This window comes from Trachurus japonicus, chromosome 18 (genome assembly GCF_045865225.1).
Source record: "Trachurus japonicus isolate A0001 chromosome 18, Traja_1.0".
Taxonomy (NCBI): domain Eukaryota; kingdom Metazoa; phylum Chordata; class Actinopteri; order Carangiformes; family Carangidae; genus Trachurus; species Trachurus japonicus.
This window is the reverse complement of record NC_140924.1, coordinates 7,788,610-7,799,764: the sequence shown is the minus strand read 5'-3', so window position 1 is coordinate 7,799,764 and position 11,155 is coordinate 7,788,610. Positions and strand designations below refer to the sequence as shown.

Below are 11,155 nucleotides of genomic sequence, written 5' to 3'. Positions count from 1 at the left end.
AACCGACAATTAAAGGTAACAAACCTACTGCTATGACTATAGGGATTATGGCTGTAGTATTCACAGCTCGGGTAGAATAAACACGGACAATGTGCTTCGGTCTCACTCCGGCGTACATGTGCCGCCAATGTTTATTGTGGTTACATGACTGTGTCGCGCCCTGGCGCACCTGGCTCACGTCATCAACTAGTGGCCTCGTAACTATGCCAAAATACCACATCTCCTTTCTTTTAAAGAACAAAAGACCGTTTCAAATATTAACTTCTGGAAACTTTAGCAAAACTGAATGTAACATTCTTAACATTGACTCAGGTATTTTTTTTTTTTTAATTATGGCATCACAATAAACAATTATACCATCAAAGTCATTCATTCTTTTTCCTTTTTTTTTTTTTTTTATAGGTCCAGTATAGCTCTTGGCTTCACTATGCGACCTGATTTAGTGGTGATAAAGTGCAAGGGTTCCTTGGGGCCTGGTTGACCCACGGTGTCTTGCTGTAAAGTCATTGAGTCAGTATTCTCATGATCAGGGTCACGAGCTGGTGTTTCTTTGTCAGTGCTGTTATCAGTCTTTAGGAGATGGCGCCTGTTGCGTCTCAGCACCTGGCCTTCTTCTGTGAGGATGTTGTATGATCTCTGGGTGCCTGCTGAATCCACAACTGTTGCGGGCTCCCATCTTCCATTTTGCAGTTGGAAACGGACTGCTGCTCCTGCAGGCAAGGCAGGTTGTGCTTTTGCAGTCTTGTCATAGTATAGCTTTTGCCTTGTCTGACAAACTTCTCTCCGACTGTGAACTGTGCTGCGGACAGACGAGCTCGGTTTGAAGCTGTTTCTCCGTGGATGGAAGGATCGAGCGCAGACGCCTGCTCATCAACAGCTGCGCTGGCGATTTCAATCCATCGACCGGGGTGTTCCTATACTCTAATAGGCTCAGGTAGGGGTCTGTCCGCTGCGCATGTGCTTTGTCCATGAGGGTTTTGGCTGTCTGGACAGTCTTTTCAGCCAACCCATTGCTCTGTGGGTACAGTGGGCTGCTTGTAATGTGCTCAAAGTCCCACGCACGAGCAAAGTCTTTGAACTCCCTTGAGCTATAACAAGGTCCATTGTCACTCATTAGTGTCTGTGGTATGCCAAACCTAGCAAACATAGCCGTGAGTTTTTGTATGACTGTGTAAGTTGTGAGGCTGGTGATTTTTTTCCACTTCAAAATATCTGCTGTAATAGTCAACAACAACATTGTAGTCAGTGTTGTTCTCATGAACAAATCTGTGGCTATCACCTGCCATGGTCGCTCCGGAATAGGATGTGAAATCATCGGCTCCTTCTGGGCGGAGTTGCGTCGCTCCTGGCAGATGCTGCAAGCTTCTACCAGCGTCTCTATCTCCTTACCCATCCCGGGCCAGAACAGTACATCTCTTGCTCGCTGCTTACATTTTTCAATCCCTAAGTGTCCTGTGTGGATGCGTGACAGCATTTCTGCTCTGAGTGACTGGGGCACGATGATTTTCTCTCCTTTTAGCAGGATACCATTTGTCTCTGATATCTCGTCCCTGTGGTTCATGTATGCAGCAATAGCAGGTGGACATTTCTTGTGTGGACTCAGGCCACCCTGAGGTGATGACCCGCCTCAACATTGAGAGTTGCACATCTTGGGTTGTGGCAGCTCTGATCTCTGCCATTTTGTTGTCACTTACTGGCGCGTTATTGACCACAGAGTGTATTTGTAAGTCCATACCTTCACTCACCGTGCTGTCGTTGCATTCAATCGGCTTCCTGGAAAGCGTGTCGGCAACTGGTATCTGTTTTCCAGGCTTGTGTGTGATGACGATGTCGTATCGCTGTAGTTGCAGTATCATGCGTTGAAGTCGTGGGGGAGCCGCTGCCAGAGGCTTCCGCATGATTGACTCCAGCGGTTTGTGGTCGGATTCGACAACCACTTGACGACCGTACAGGTACTGATGAAACCGTTTGCACCCAAAAAGCACAGCATAAAGCTCTTTTTCTATCTGAGCATAGTTTTCTTCAGTCTCATTCAGTGCTCTGGATGCGTATGCGACTGGTTTCTCTTCTTGGAGTAATCCGGCTCCTAAGCCGGTTTTGGATGCGTCAACCTGCAGCTTCACATCTTTTGTGTGGTTGAAGTATGTGAGTACAGGGCCAGGCTCTTGTGTTAGAAGATCTTTTACCTGCTGGAAAGCTGTGTCGTGATTCGAGTCCCAGATAAACTCGTTGCTCTCTTTTAACAGTTTGTCTGAGGGGAGCTGTTGCCTCTGAAAGTCTGGGGGCGAACCTGGAGAGGTAAGTGACCATGCCCAATATGGTCTCCAGCTCTGCTTTGTTGTGTGGGGGAGCCATTTCTCTGATGGCCTTGACCTTGTTGGGGTCAGGCCGGATGCCTTCTCGTGTCAGTCTGTGACCGAAAATAGCTCACCTCCGGCACACATATGATGCTTTTGTCTTCATTCAACTTTATTCCTCTCTCTCTCGTTCTTTCCAACATGGCGCGCAGGTTTGCATCATGTTCCTCCTTGGTGCGGCCATATACCAGGATGTCGTCTACGATGGCTGCGACGCCCTGGAGCCCTTCATAGGCTTCATCCACCCTTCTTTGAAACTCGTCCTGCGCAGATATGATTCCAAACGGAAGTCTTTTGAACCTGAATCTGCCGAATACAGTGTTGAAGGTAGTGAGCATGGATGATTCATGGCTTAGTTTAATTGTCCAGTAGCCAGATCTGGCATCCAATACGCTGAAATATTGTGCTCCAGCTAATCTTGGTGTGATGTCGTCGAGAGTGGGAAGCGGGTAGTGTGGCCTCTGGATGGCTTTGTTCAGGGGGCGCGGATCAAGGCACACCCTGAGTTTCCCAGTCTTTGGCTTTTCCACTGCACTAAAGCATTTACCCACTCGGTTGGTTCTGTCACCTTTTGAATAATGTCCATCTTTTCCATTTCATCCAGTTCACTCTTGAGTCTTCCACGAAGAGCGTATGGGATGCGACGAGGTGGGCACACCACTGGTGTGGCTGAAGGTTTGAGGTGGAGGACGCATTCACCAGGAAACAGCCCAATGCCCTTGAACACATCTGCAAACTCTTCAGTAATGCTTGTGTGTGTTTCTGGTTGTGCTTGGATTATGTGTATCAGCTTAACGATGTTCAAATCTAGACATGCTCTCATGCCCAAGACAGCAGGAGCGTTTTCAACATTAACAACATCAAAATCTAACATGAATGTTTTCTCTTTGTGTCTGCATGTTAGCCTGCAAGCTCCTTTAACTTTAAGCCTCTGTCCCCCATATCTGATATGTAACTGTCTGTTGAGCCTAATACCACATCTCCAAATATTCTGTGAAATGTGTCTGCTGGTATCACATTAGCCTGGGCGCCTGTATAAACTTTAAACTTTAATTTGCGCCTCGCTTTGCCTATTTCTATCTCTTCAAATGCCTGTTACCTATCTGTGTTTGCATGTAGTTTTGTAATACTGTCAATAAACAGCTCAGGTGGTGATTGCTCTGTGCAGTCAGAAACAGTGTGTACTTTTCCTGGACTTAAATGTTGCCTGTTTCTTCTGTGTACCTGTCCTACAAACCTTAGCAAAATGATTAAATTTCTTGCATTTGTTGCATTGTCGTCCTTTTGCTGGACAGTCCTCTGTGCGGCTGTGCCCTCGTCCGCATGCACCACACTCTCTGCTCCTAGCGGTACCGTCACCGTCTGCTCCGCTGGTCATTTTGCGTCCATGGCGTGTGTGTTCCGTTTTATTTGTCCATCTGTTCACTGCAATGCTCGGACTGGCTAGCCGGGTTAGCAGCGGGGAAAACCATAGTCTTTAGCTGCTGCTGTGACAACTCGTGTGAACGTGCAATGTCTATAGCATTTTCAAGCGTGAGGTTTGGACCGTAGCAGAGTAATTTTTCACGTACTCTTGGCGAGCTTATGCCGAAAACAATTCGGTCTCGGACCATCTCATCGCCGTTGGGGTAGTTACAGTCTTTTACGAGTAGCTTTAGCTCAGTCACAAACTGGTCGAAACTCTCACTATCCCCTGTTTCTTCTCGTGAAACTTATAGCGTGCAAAAATGGGGTTTGCTTTTGGCGTTACATAAGCTCCAAACCTGTCGTAGTAAGTCTTTAGTAGTTTTTTTTCATCCGCCGTAAGAGTCCATGTGTTAAACACGTCGCGGCCCTTCTCGCCGACCCAGAGTAGCAAGTAGCTACATTGCTCCTCCTCTTCTTTAGAGCGGAGCGGCCCCGAAAACATTAGCTCCACATGCTGCTGGAACTTTCTCCATGCATCAGGCAGGTTAGACGACTCCCAGTCCATCCGTGGCGTGGGGATACCTGTGCTGTCCATCTTCCGTCGGCAGGACGATGAGCACTTAACTCTGACACCATGTAGTATTCACAGCTCGGGTAGAATAAACACGGACAATGTGCTTCGGTCTCACTCCGGCGTACATGTGCCGCCAATGTTTATTGTGGTTACATGACTGTGTCGCGCCCTGGCGCACCTGGCTCACGTCATCAACTAGTGGCCTCGTAACTATGCCAAAATACCACAATGGCAATAGGCCAATTTGCCAAAATGTTGAACTGTCCTCCCAGTCACATACAAACAAGCATTGACATTTAATTGAAAGTGGAGACTCTACAGAGTTTAACACCATTTAAACCACTTCAGAGAGTTAATTAGCTGGTTATGAACTGTCTTTATGCTTACACTGTAATATGTGAGAGACCAGCAGGGCGGCGCTGTTGTCATTGCAGGTGAGGCTGCCGTTAGACAAGTCCTGCTTTATCTGTAGAGCAAACAGATACCTACACACACACACAAACACACAACATCAATCATTATTGTATCAGAGGAGGATACTGGATATATAATACATACATTTCATCTGATCTCATCCTATCAGTGTTACCTGGTGAGGCCTCGCTTCAGCTGACCTGGGTCTGGGGGGAAGAACTTCACTATGAACCTGAAGAAAAGATCGCTGGTGTCTGACGGAGAGGAGAGGACAATAAATATTTATTTACGGAGGTTTAAAGTCCACGATTTTCTTCATTTTAGAAAATCCTGCAGCGACCGGGTCATTGAGTTCACACCCAGTGGAGTCACTCAGTGAGTTTATATCTGTTTACATTTCAGTAAATGAGCTCCATTAGCAGTCGTTTGTACACAGACTCCCTGTGGCGCTGGGGGAAACTTTAAAACACAAGTTCTGGATTTATAAGATGTGACTTTACTTCTTTTTTTTTTTACTCTAAGCACATTTAAGGACATTTATACACAACAGAGCTGAGAGAAAACAACATCAACAGTACAGGGAGAAGAGTAGTGAAATCTAAAAATATACATGAGGTGAGATTTGTCAGAGTCATGCAGCTCAAAGACACTTACATTTAATCTGTTTGGCCAGAGGCTTCAGCAGCTCCAACCAAACCTGCAACATGTCACACATAGAAAAAACAAAAAAAACAGATTAAATAAATAAATATATAACACACAGAGAGGCTGAAACTTCCTGTGTGTGTGTTTGTGTGTTGTTTTTTCTCACGTAGCTTCCACTGTGGTGTCTGAACTCCAGGCCGAAGTACTCCTTCTCCAGCAGCTTCAGATGACCACAGACTTTGTTGAAGAAGTCGCCTCCTAAAACCTTTTGCTGGCAGAAACACACACACACACACACACATATACACACAGAATTGATTAAAGTGAGAGGGATAATGGGATTTTTTCCCCCGTTAATTGGGAAACTCTTTTAAAACTGGAGTCCAGGGACACCCTGGGGAGCCCGGCTCAATGTGCTCCAACTCACTTCACCGAAACTTTGTGTAATGAGAATCTGAACGATGCTGATTTCAGGGTTTAGTGGGAAAATGTGATATATGACAGAACAACCCTAAAGGGAACCACATGTTCCCATATATGTCACATATAAGAGAATATATTATTATAACACACACATATACTTGACGGATATAATTTCATAACATATATGATCAAATTTGTATACGTACATGTGAAGGAAATAATACAAGATTCATGTTTATATGCCACTAGAACACTACATATTTAATGATATAGGCTATAAATATATATCCCATACATGATTTTCTTATCAATTTTTAACATGTATATTCATATTTACATACATAACATTAACATGTATCAATGAGCTTTAGTATATGTATAATATAAGCATATGTACACATGTATAAACTACACATGTTCTTCTGTATGACACATTTATACTTTATATAGGCTAGTTACAGTAATATATCCATATATATTAGTGACATATCACAAATGTAAATGACAGAGTTGCGTATATTGTGCATTTTAAAAACAAAATGCATGTGTTTTTATGGATAGATATGTTAAAGTATGCATTTTACATAAACATAAATATTTAACCCTTTAACACCTAAGCCTCAAATGTCCGCCTGGACCTTTTTTTGCTTATTTAACTATAAAAGGCCCTGAAAATGTCCTGTGAGTAAGTGCTTTTGCCCATTTTTTCAGAACACTTGGAATTATAAATATTCACTACATGTTAAAACAGTGTTTTAGCTGTTTTCAAGGTCTATATACTGTATATATGTGACTCTACATTGGTTTAATACATAATTACTAGACATATGACACATGTTTTTACTTATACTCATACATATAGTGGATATATTTCATATATAGAAATTGAATGTATTTGCACATTCGCAGCACATAAAAATTGTTATGGTTATTGTCGTTATTTTTGTAGTTTTTCAAAAGTTAAATCAAGTTGTTGTGATTCTGGTGAAGAAAAACTCGACTAAATGAATCTTGATCTGAACTTGTGTCGACTTCAAACACTCAGAGATTATAAACAACAACAACCTTTGTGTTCCCTTTACACTCCTCTTTTTCTCTTCTTCCCATCTCTCTCTCTCTCTTTCTCTCTCTCATCTGTCTAATTACTGAGGCATGTGCATTCCTTTTCTTTTTTTTTTTAGCGTTGCTGTCTGCTAGTCGGTGTTTACTGCCGTGGTGGTGGTCACTGGACGACCCTCATTAACTCGTCATGAGAGAGAGAGAGAGAGAGAGAGAGAGGGGGATGAAGAGGAGGAGGAGTGGAGCAGCTGTAGCTGATTATAACAGGAACAGAGGACAGAACCTGTGATTAGTGGAAACAAACGGGCGCCCACGGAACGACAGAGCAGAAAATAGAGGAGGAAAGAGCAGTATCTATCTATCTATCTATCTATCTATCTATCTATCTATCTATCTATCTATCTATCCATCTATCCATCTATCCATCTATCCATCTATCCATCTATCCATCTATCTATCTATCTATCTATCTATCTATCTATCCCCTTTCTTTCTTTCTTTCTTTCTTTCTTTCTTTCTTTCTTTCTTTCTTTCTTTCTTTCTACCCACCCCTCTATCTCTATCTCTTTCTATTTATCCACCCCCTCTCTCTGTCTCTTTCTTTCTTTTTTCTTTCTTTACCCCTCTCTGTCTTTTTACATCTTTCTTTCTTTCTCTTCCCCTCTCTATTTGTCTTTTTCTTTCTTTCTTTCCACCCCTCTCTCTCTATCTCTTTCTTTCTATCTATCCACCCCTCTCTCTGTCTCTTTCTTTCTTTTTTCTTTCTTTACCCCTCTGTCTTTTTACATCTTTCTTTCTTTCTCTTCCCCTCTCTATTTGTCTTTTTCTTTCTTTCTTTCTCTCTCTCTTTCTTTCTTTCCATCTATCATCCCCTCTCTCTCTCTCTCTCTCTCTCTCTCTATCTATCTATCTATCTATCTATCTATCTATCTATCTATCTATCTATCTATCTATCTATCTATCCATCCATCCATCCATCCATCCATCCATCCATCCATCCATCCATCCATCTATCTATCTATCTATCGTTTTTTGAGCTCTCAGGGCCACCGTAGAAAAAAGGCAAATACTCAAAATTACACTTCACTTGTCGTAGTTTTTTTTCAGCACATATTTATTTTGTCACTTTGTCACTGTCCCTGAACGCCTCACCTCAACGTACAAATACATTTCCATAAAATCTAGGTTTCAGGTTTTCTCTCTCGTCTCTCTCTCTCTCTCTTTCCGTCCGTCCATCTTTTCTTCCATCTGATCATTAATTGGGGTTTTGCCCTGAAGCTTTTTGGAGATCGGGGTCAGAGGAGAAACATCTTTTTTTCTTTTTTCTTTTTTTGTTTGTTTTAAAATCCCACTGAGCTCCTTAATAAACCGACACCTCCCTACTAGCTGTTCTCCACAAGCTCTATATTTATCTCTGTTTTATTTTTGCACTCGTCCGTCTACTCATTCAACCTTTTTCTTTTTCTTTTTCTTTCTTTGTTTCTGCCTTTCTTTTTATCCTCTCCCTCCCTTCTCCCTCCCTCTCTCCCTCCTCCTCCCCCTCCTCCTCTAAAGATGCTACTAATGTCCCAGAGGCCGGTGGAGAAAGCATGGGCGTAGAAAATGGAGCTACTTTGCTAACACAATACTGCAACACACACACACACACACACACACACACACACATTGTGGGTCTGTTTTTAGGTTGTGTGCGTGTGTGTGTGTGTCGCTGCCTTTCAGGCGACGTCAGCGTGTGACCTGGATACTCGGAGCACATGACGGTTTCATCGACAGCAGCAGAGTGTTTACGTTTCACATCCAGCTGTTTCACACTTCATACATACAGTACAGATGTTTGACAGCTGTTTGCAACTGTTTCCATTCGATCTATACATGAGAGGTCAGTGAACGCAACACAATACACTACACGACACTACACAAGCACCTGTACAGTTTAAATCCACCTGCTGCAACACAACACATAATACAGATTATACTGTAATAACATTATTAATATAAGATTAATGCGATGCCGAAGCTAAATTCATTATATATCATATTTAATTATATTATATTAAGGATTTCACTATATTATATAACAACAGGCCTTTAAATCATAGTTTTTTGTTATTTTTTGTTCAATATTATTCTCTTATATTGATAGTATGTTGTTGTTGCTCAGTATTTGATCTATTAAATTAAATTAAATAACATTTATATGAAAGTTTTTGGAGCTCATTGGTTTCAGGATCATTTTATCACTGTAACATATTTGTGAATATGAGGTTTTATTTTTACTTTATTGATAATGAACAACGCAGATTTGTTAAAACCTGGTAAAGGGAATATTTGATTATACTTTTTTTTTTTTTGTAATTTTATGGTCAATTATTCCTCGCTTTTAAATCTGAATCTGAATTCAGTCAGATTATTGTTAATGAAACTTGTAAATTTTGTGATTCTTTACGTCAGAACACAGACGCTGTAAATTTGGATAAAACACCAAAATTCTCACTTGAATCTATTTTATTTTTCCCATTTATCTTTGTCTGTTTTGAACCAGACAATTTCAAATCAATCAAAACTTGAATTATCCAGCTGCAGTGTGTCTGTCCCAGCATGCACCGGGTGGACGATGGATTATGGTCATAAATATGATTTAAAAACATCAAACGTGCAGCTGAACATTTATTTATTTATTTTATTTATTATTTATTATTATTCTGAAGTGATAGATGAACTCACCTCCACCTCGAACGTGCGCTCGCTGTCGTCCAGGAAGACCACGCGCAGCCGGAGCTTGGTCTCCATGGAGACCCGGGACCTGGTCGTCAGGCTCCCGAGTCTCCGGCTGCGCTGGTGCCGGTCCCCGAGCTCCATGTCCCGGTGGAGGGAGAGAGCGCTCTTCATCACCCCATCACCCGGAGAGAGAGAGAGAGAGGGAGAGGAGAGGGAGGGAGAGGAGGGAGAGGGAGGGAGAGAGGGAGGGAGGAGGGAGGGAGAGATAGAGAGGAGGGGGTGGGAGGAGAAGGAGAGAGAGGTTTTCCTCCTTTTCCTCCGGCTGCCGTTGGAGCACCGCTGCTCTCCAGATGCGTAATGGACCAGTGACGTTTCAGACTGAAACTGAGCTGAGCACTGATACTGAGTAGTACTGTGTAATATATTACTACTGCATGGACTATGTAATATATTACTACTGTATGTAGTATGTAATATATTACTACTGCAGTAGTAAAGGTAAAGGTACCTTTACTACTTACTATTAGGACTGTATGTACTATGTAATATATTACTGCTGTATGTACTATGTAATATATTACTACTGTATGTACTATGTAATATATTACTACTGTATGTACTATGTAATATATTACTACTGCAGTAGTAAAGGTAAAGATACCTTTACTCTATGTACTATGTAATATATTACTACTGTATGTACTATGTATTATATTACTACAGCAATACTACTACTAACTAGCCTATAACACAACTGTACTAATATAATACCACTATAGTACTAATAATACTGCAATAGTACTGATATAAAACTGTATGTACTATGCAATATATTACTACTATGTACTATGTAATATATTACTGCTGTATGTACTACTGCAATACTACTGTACTAACTATAATACAACTGTACTAATATAATACCACTATAATACTAATAATACTGCAGTAGTACTGATATAATACTACTGTAATAATACTGTATGTTCTGTAATACCACTGTAGTAATATATTACTGCAATAGTACTATATGTACTATAATATTCCTGCAGTACTAATATAATACTGCTGTAATACTACTGTATGTCCAAACTACCACTGCAGTACTAATATAATACTACGGTAATATTACTGTATGTACCATAATACTAGCCTACTGTATCCATCCATCCACCCAGTTTCATCCGCTGTGTCCGAGTCCGGGTCGCGGGGGCAGCAGTCGGAGCAGGGATCCCCAGACTTCCCTCTCCCCGGACACTTCCTACAGCTCTTCCGGGGGGACCCCAAGGCGTTCCCAGGCCAGCCGAGTGACGTAGTCACTCCAGCGTGTCCTGGGTCTTCCTCGGGGCCTCCTTCCGGTGGGACATGCCCGGAACACCTCACGAGGGAGGCGTCCAGGGGGCATCCAATACAGGTTCCCGAGCCTCCTCAGCTGGCTCCTCTCGATGTGGAGGAGCAGCGGCTCTACTCCGAGCTCCTCCCGGGTGACAGAGCTCCTCACCCTATCTCTAAGGGAGCGCCCCGCCACCCTGCGGAGGAAACTCATTTCGGCCGCTTG

The 11,155-nt window shown here is 42.4% G+C and overlaps 1 protein-coding gene across 1 annotated transcript in view; it reads right to left on the bottom strand.

Moving 5' to 3' along the window:
* The window catches only part of LOC146968590 (FERM domain-containing protein 7), a 14,261-nt gene extending 4,535 nt beyond the window's left edge, over nucleotides 1-9,726 (bottom strand). The window contains exons 1-5 of the mRNA XM_085759012.1: nucleotides 9,604-9,726; nucleotides 5,564-5,668; nucleotides 5,407-5,449; nucleotides 4,928-5,006; nucleotides 4,726-4,823 (exon numbers count right to left, since the gene is read on the bottom strand). Coding sequence (XP_085615138.1) covers nucleotides 4,726-4,823; nucleotides 4,928-5,006; nucleotides 5,407-5,449; nucleotides 5,564-5,668; nucleotides 9,604-9,669 — 391 coding nt within the window. The 5' untranslated portion in view covers nucleotides 9,670-9,726. The remainder of the gene's footprint in view (nucleotides 1-4,725; nucleotides 4,824-4,927; nucleotides 5,007-5,406; nucleotides 5,450-5,563; nucleotides 5,669-9,603) is intronic.
* Nucleotides 9,727-11,155: the final 1,429 nt, after the last annotated feature.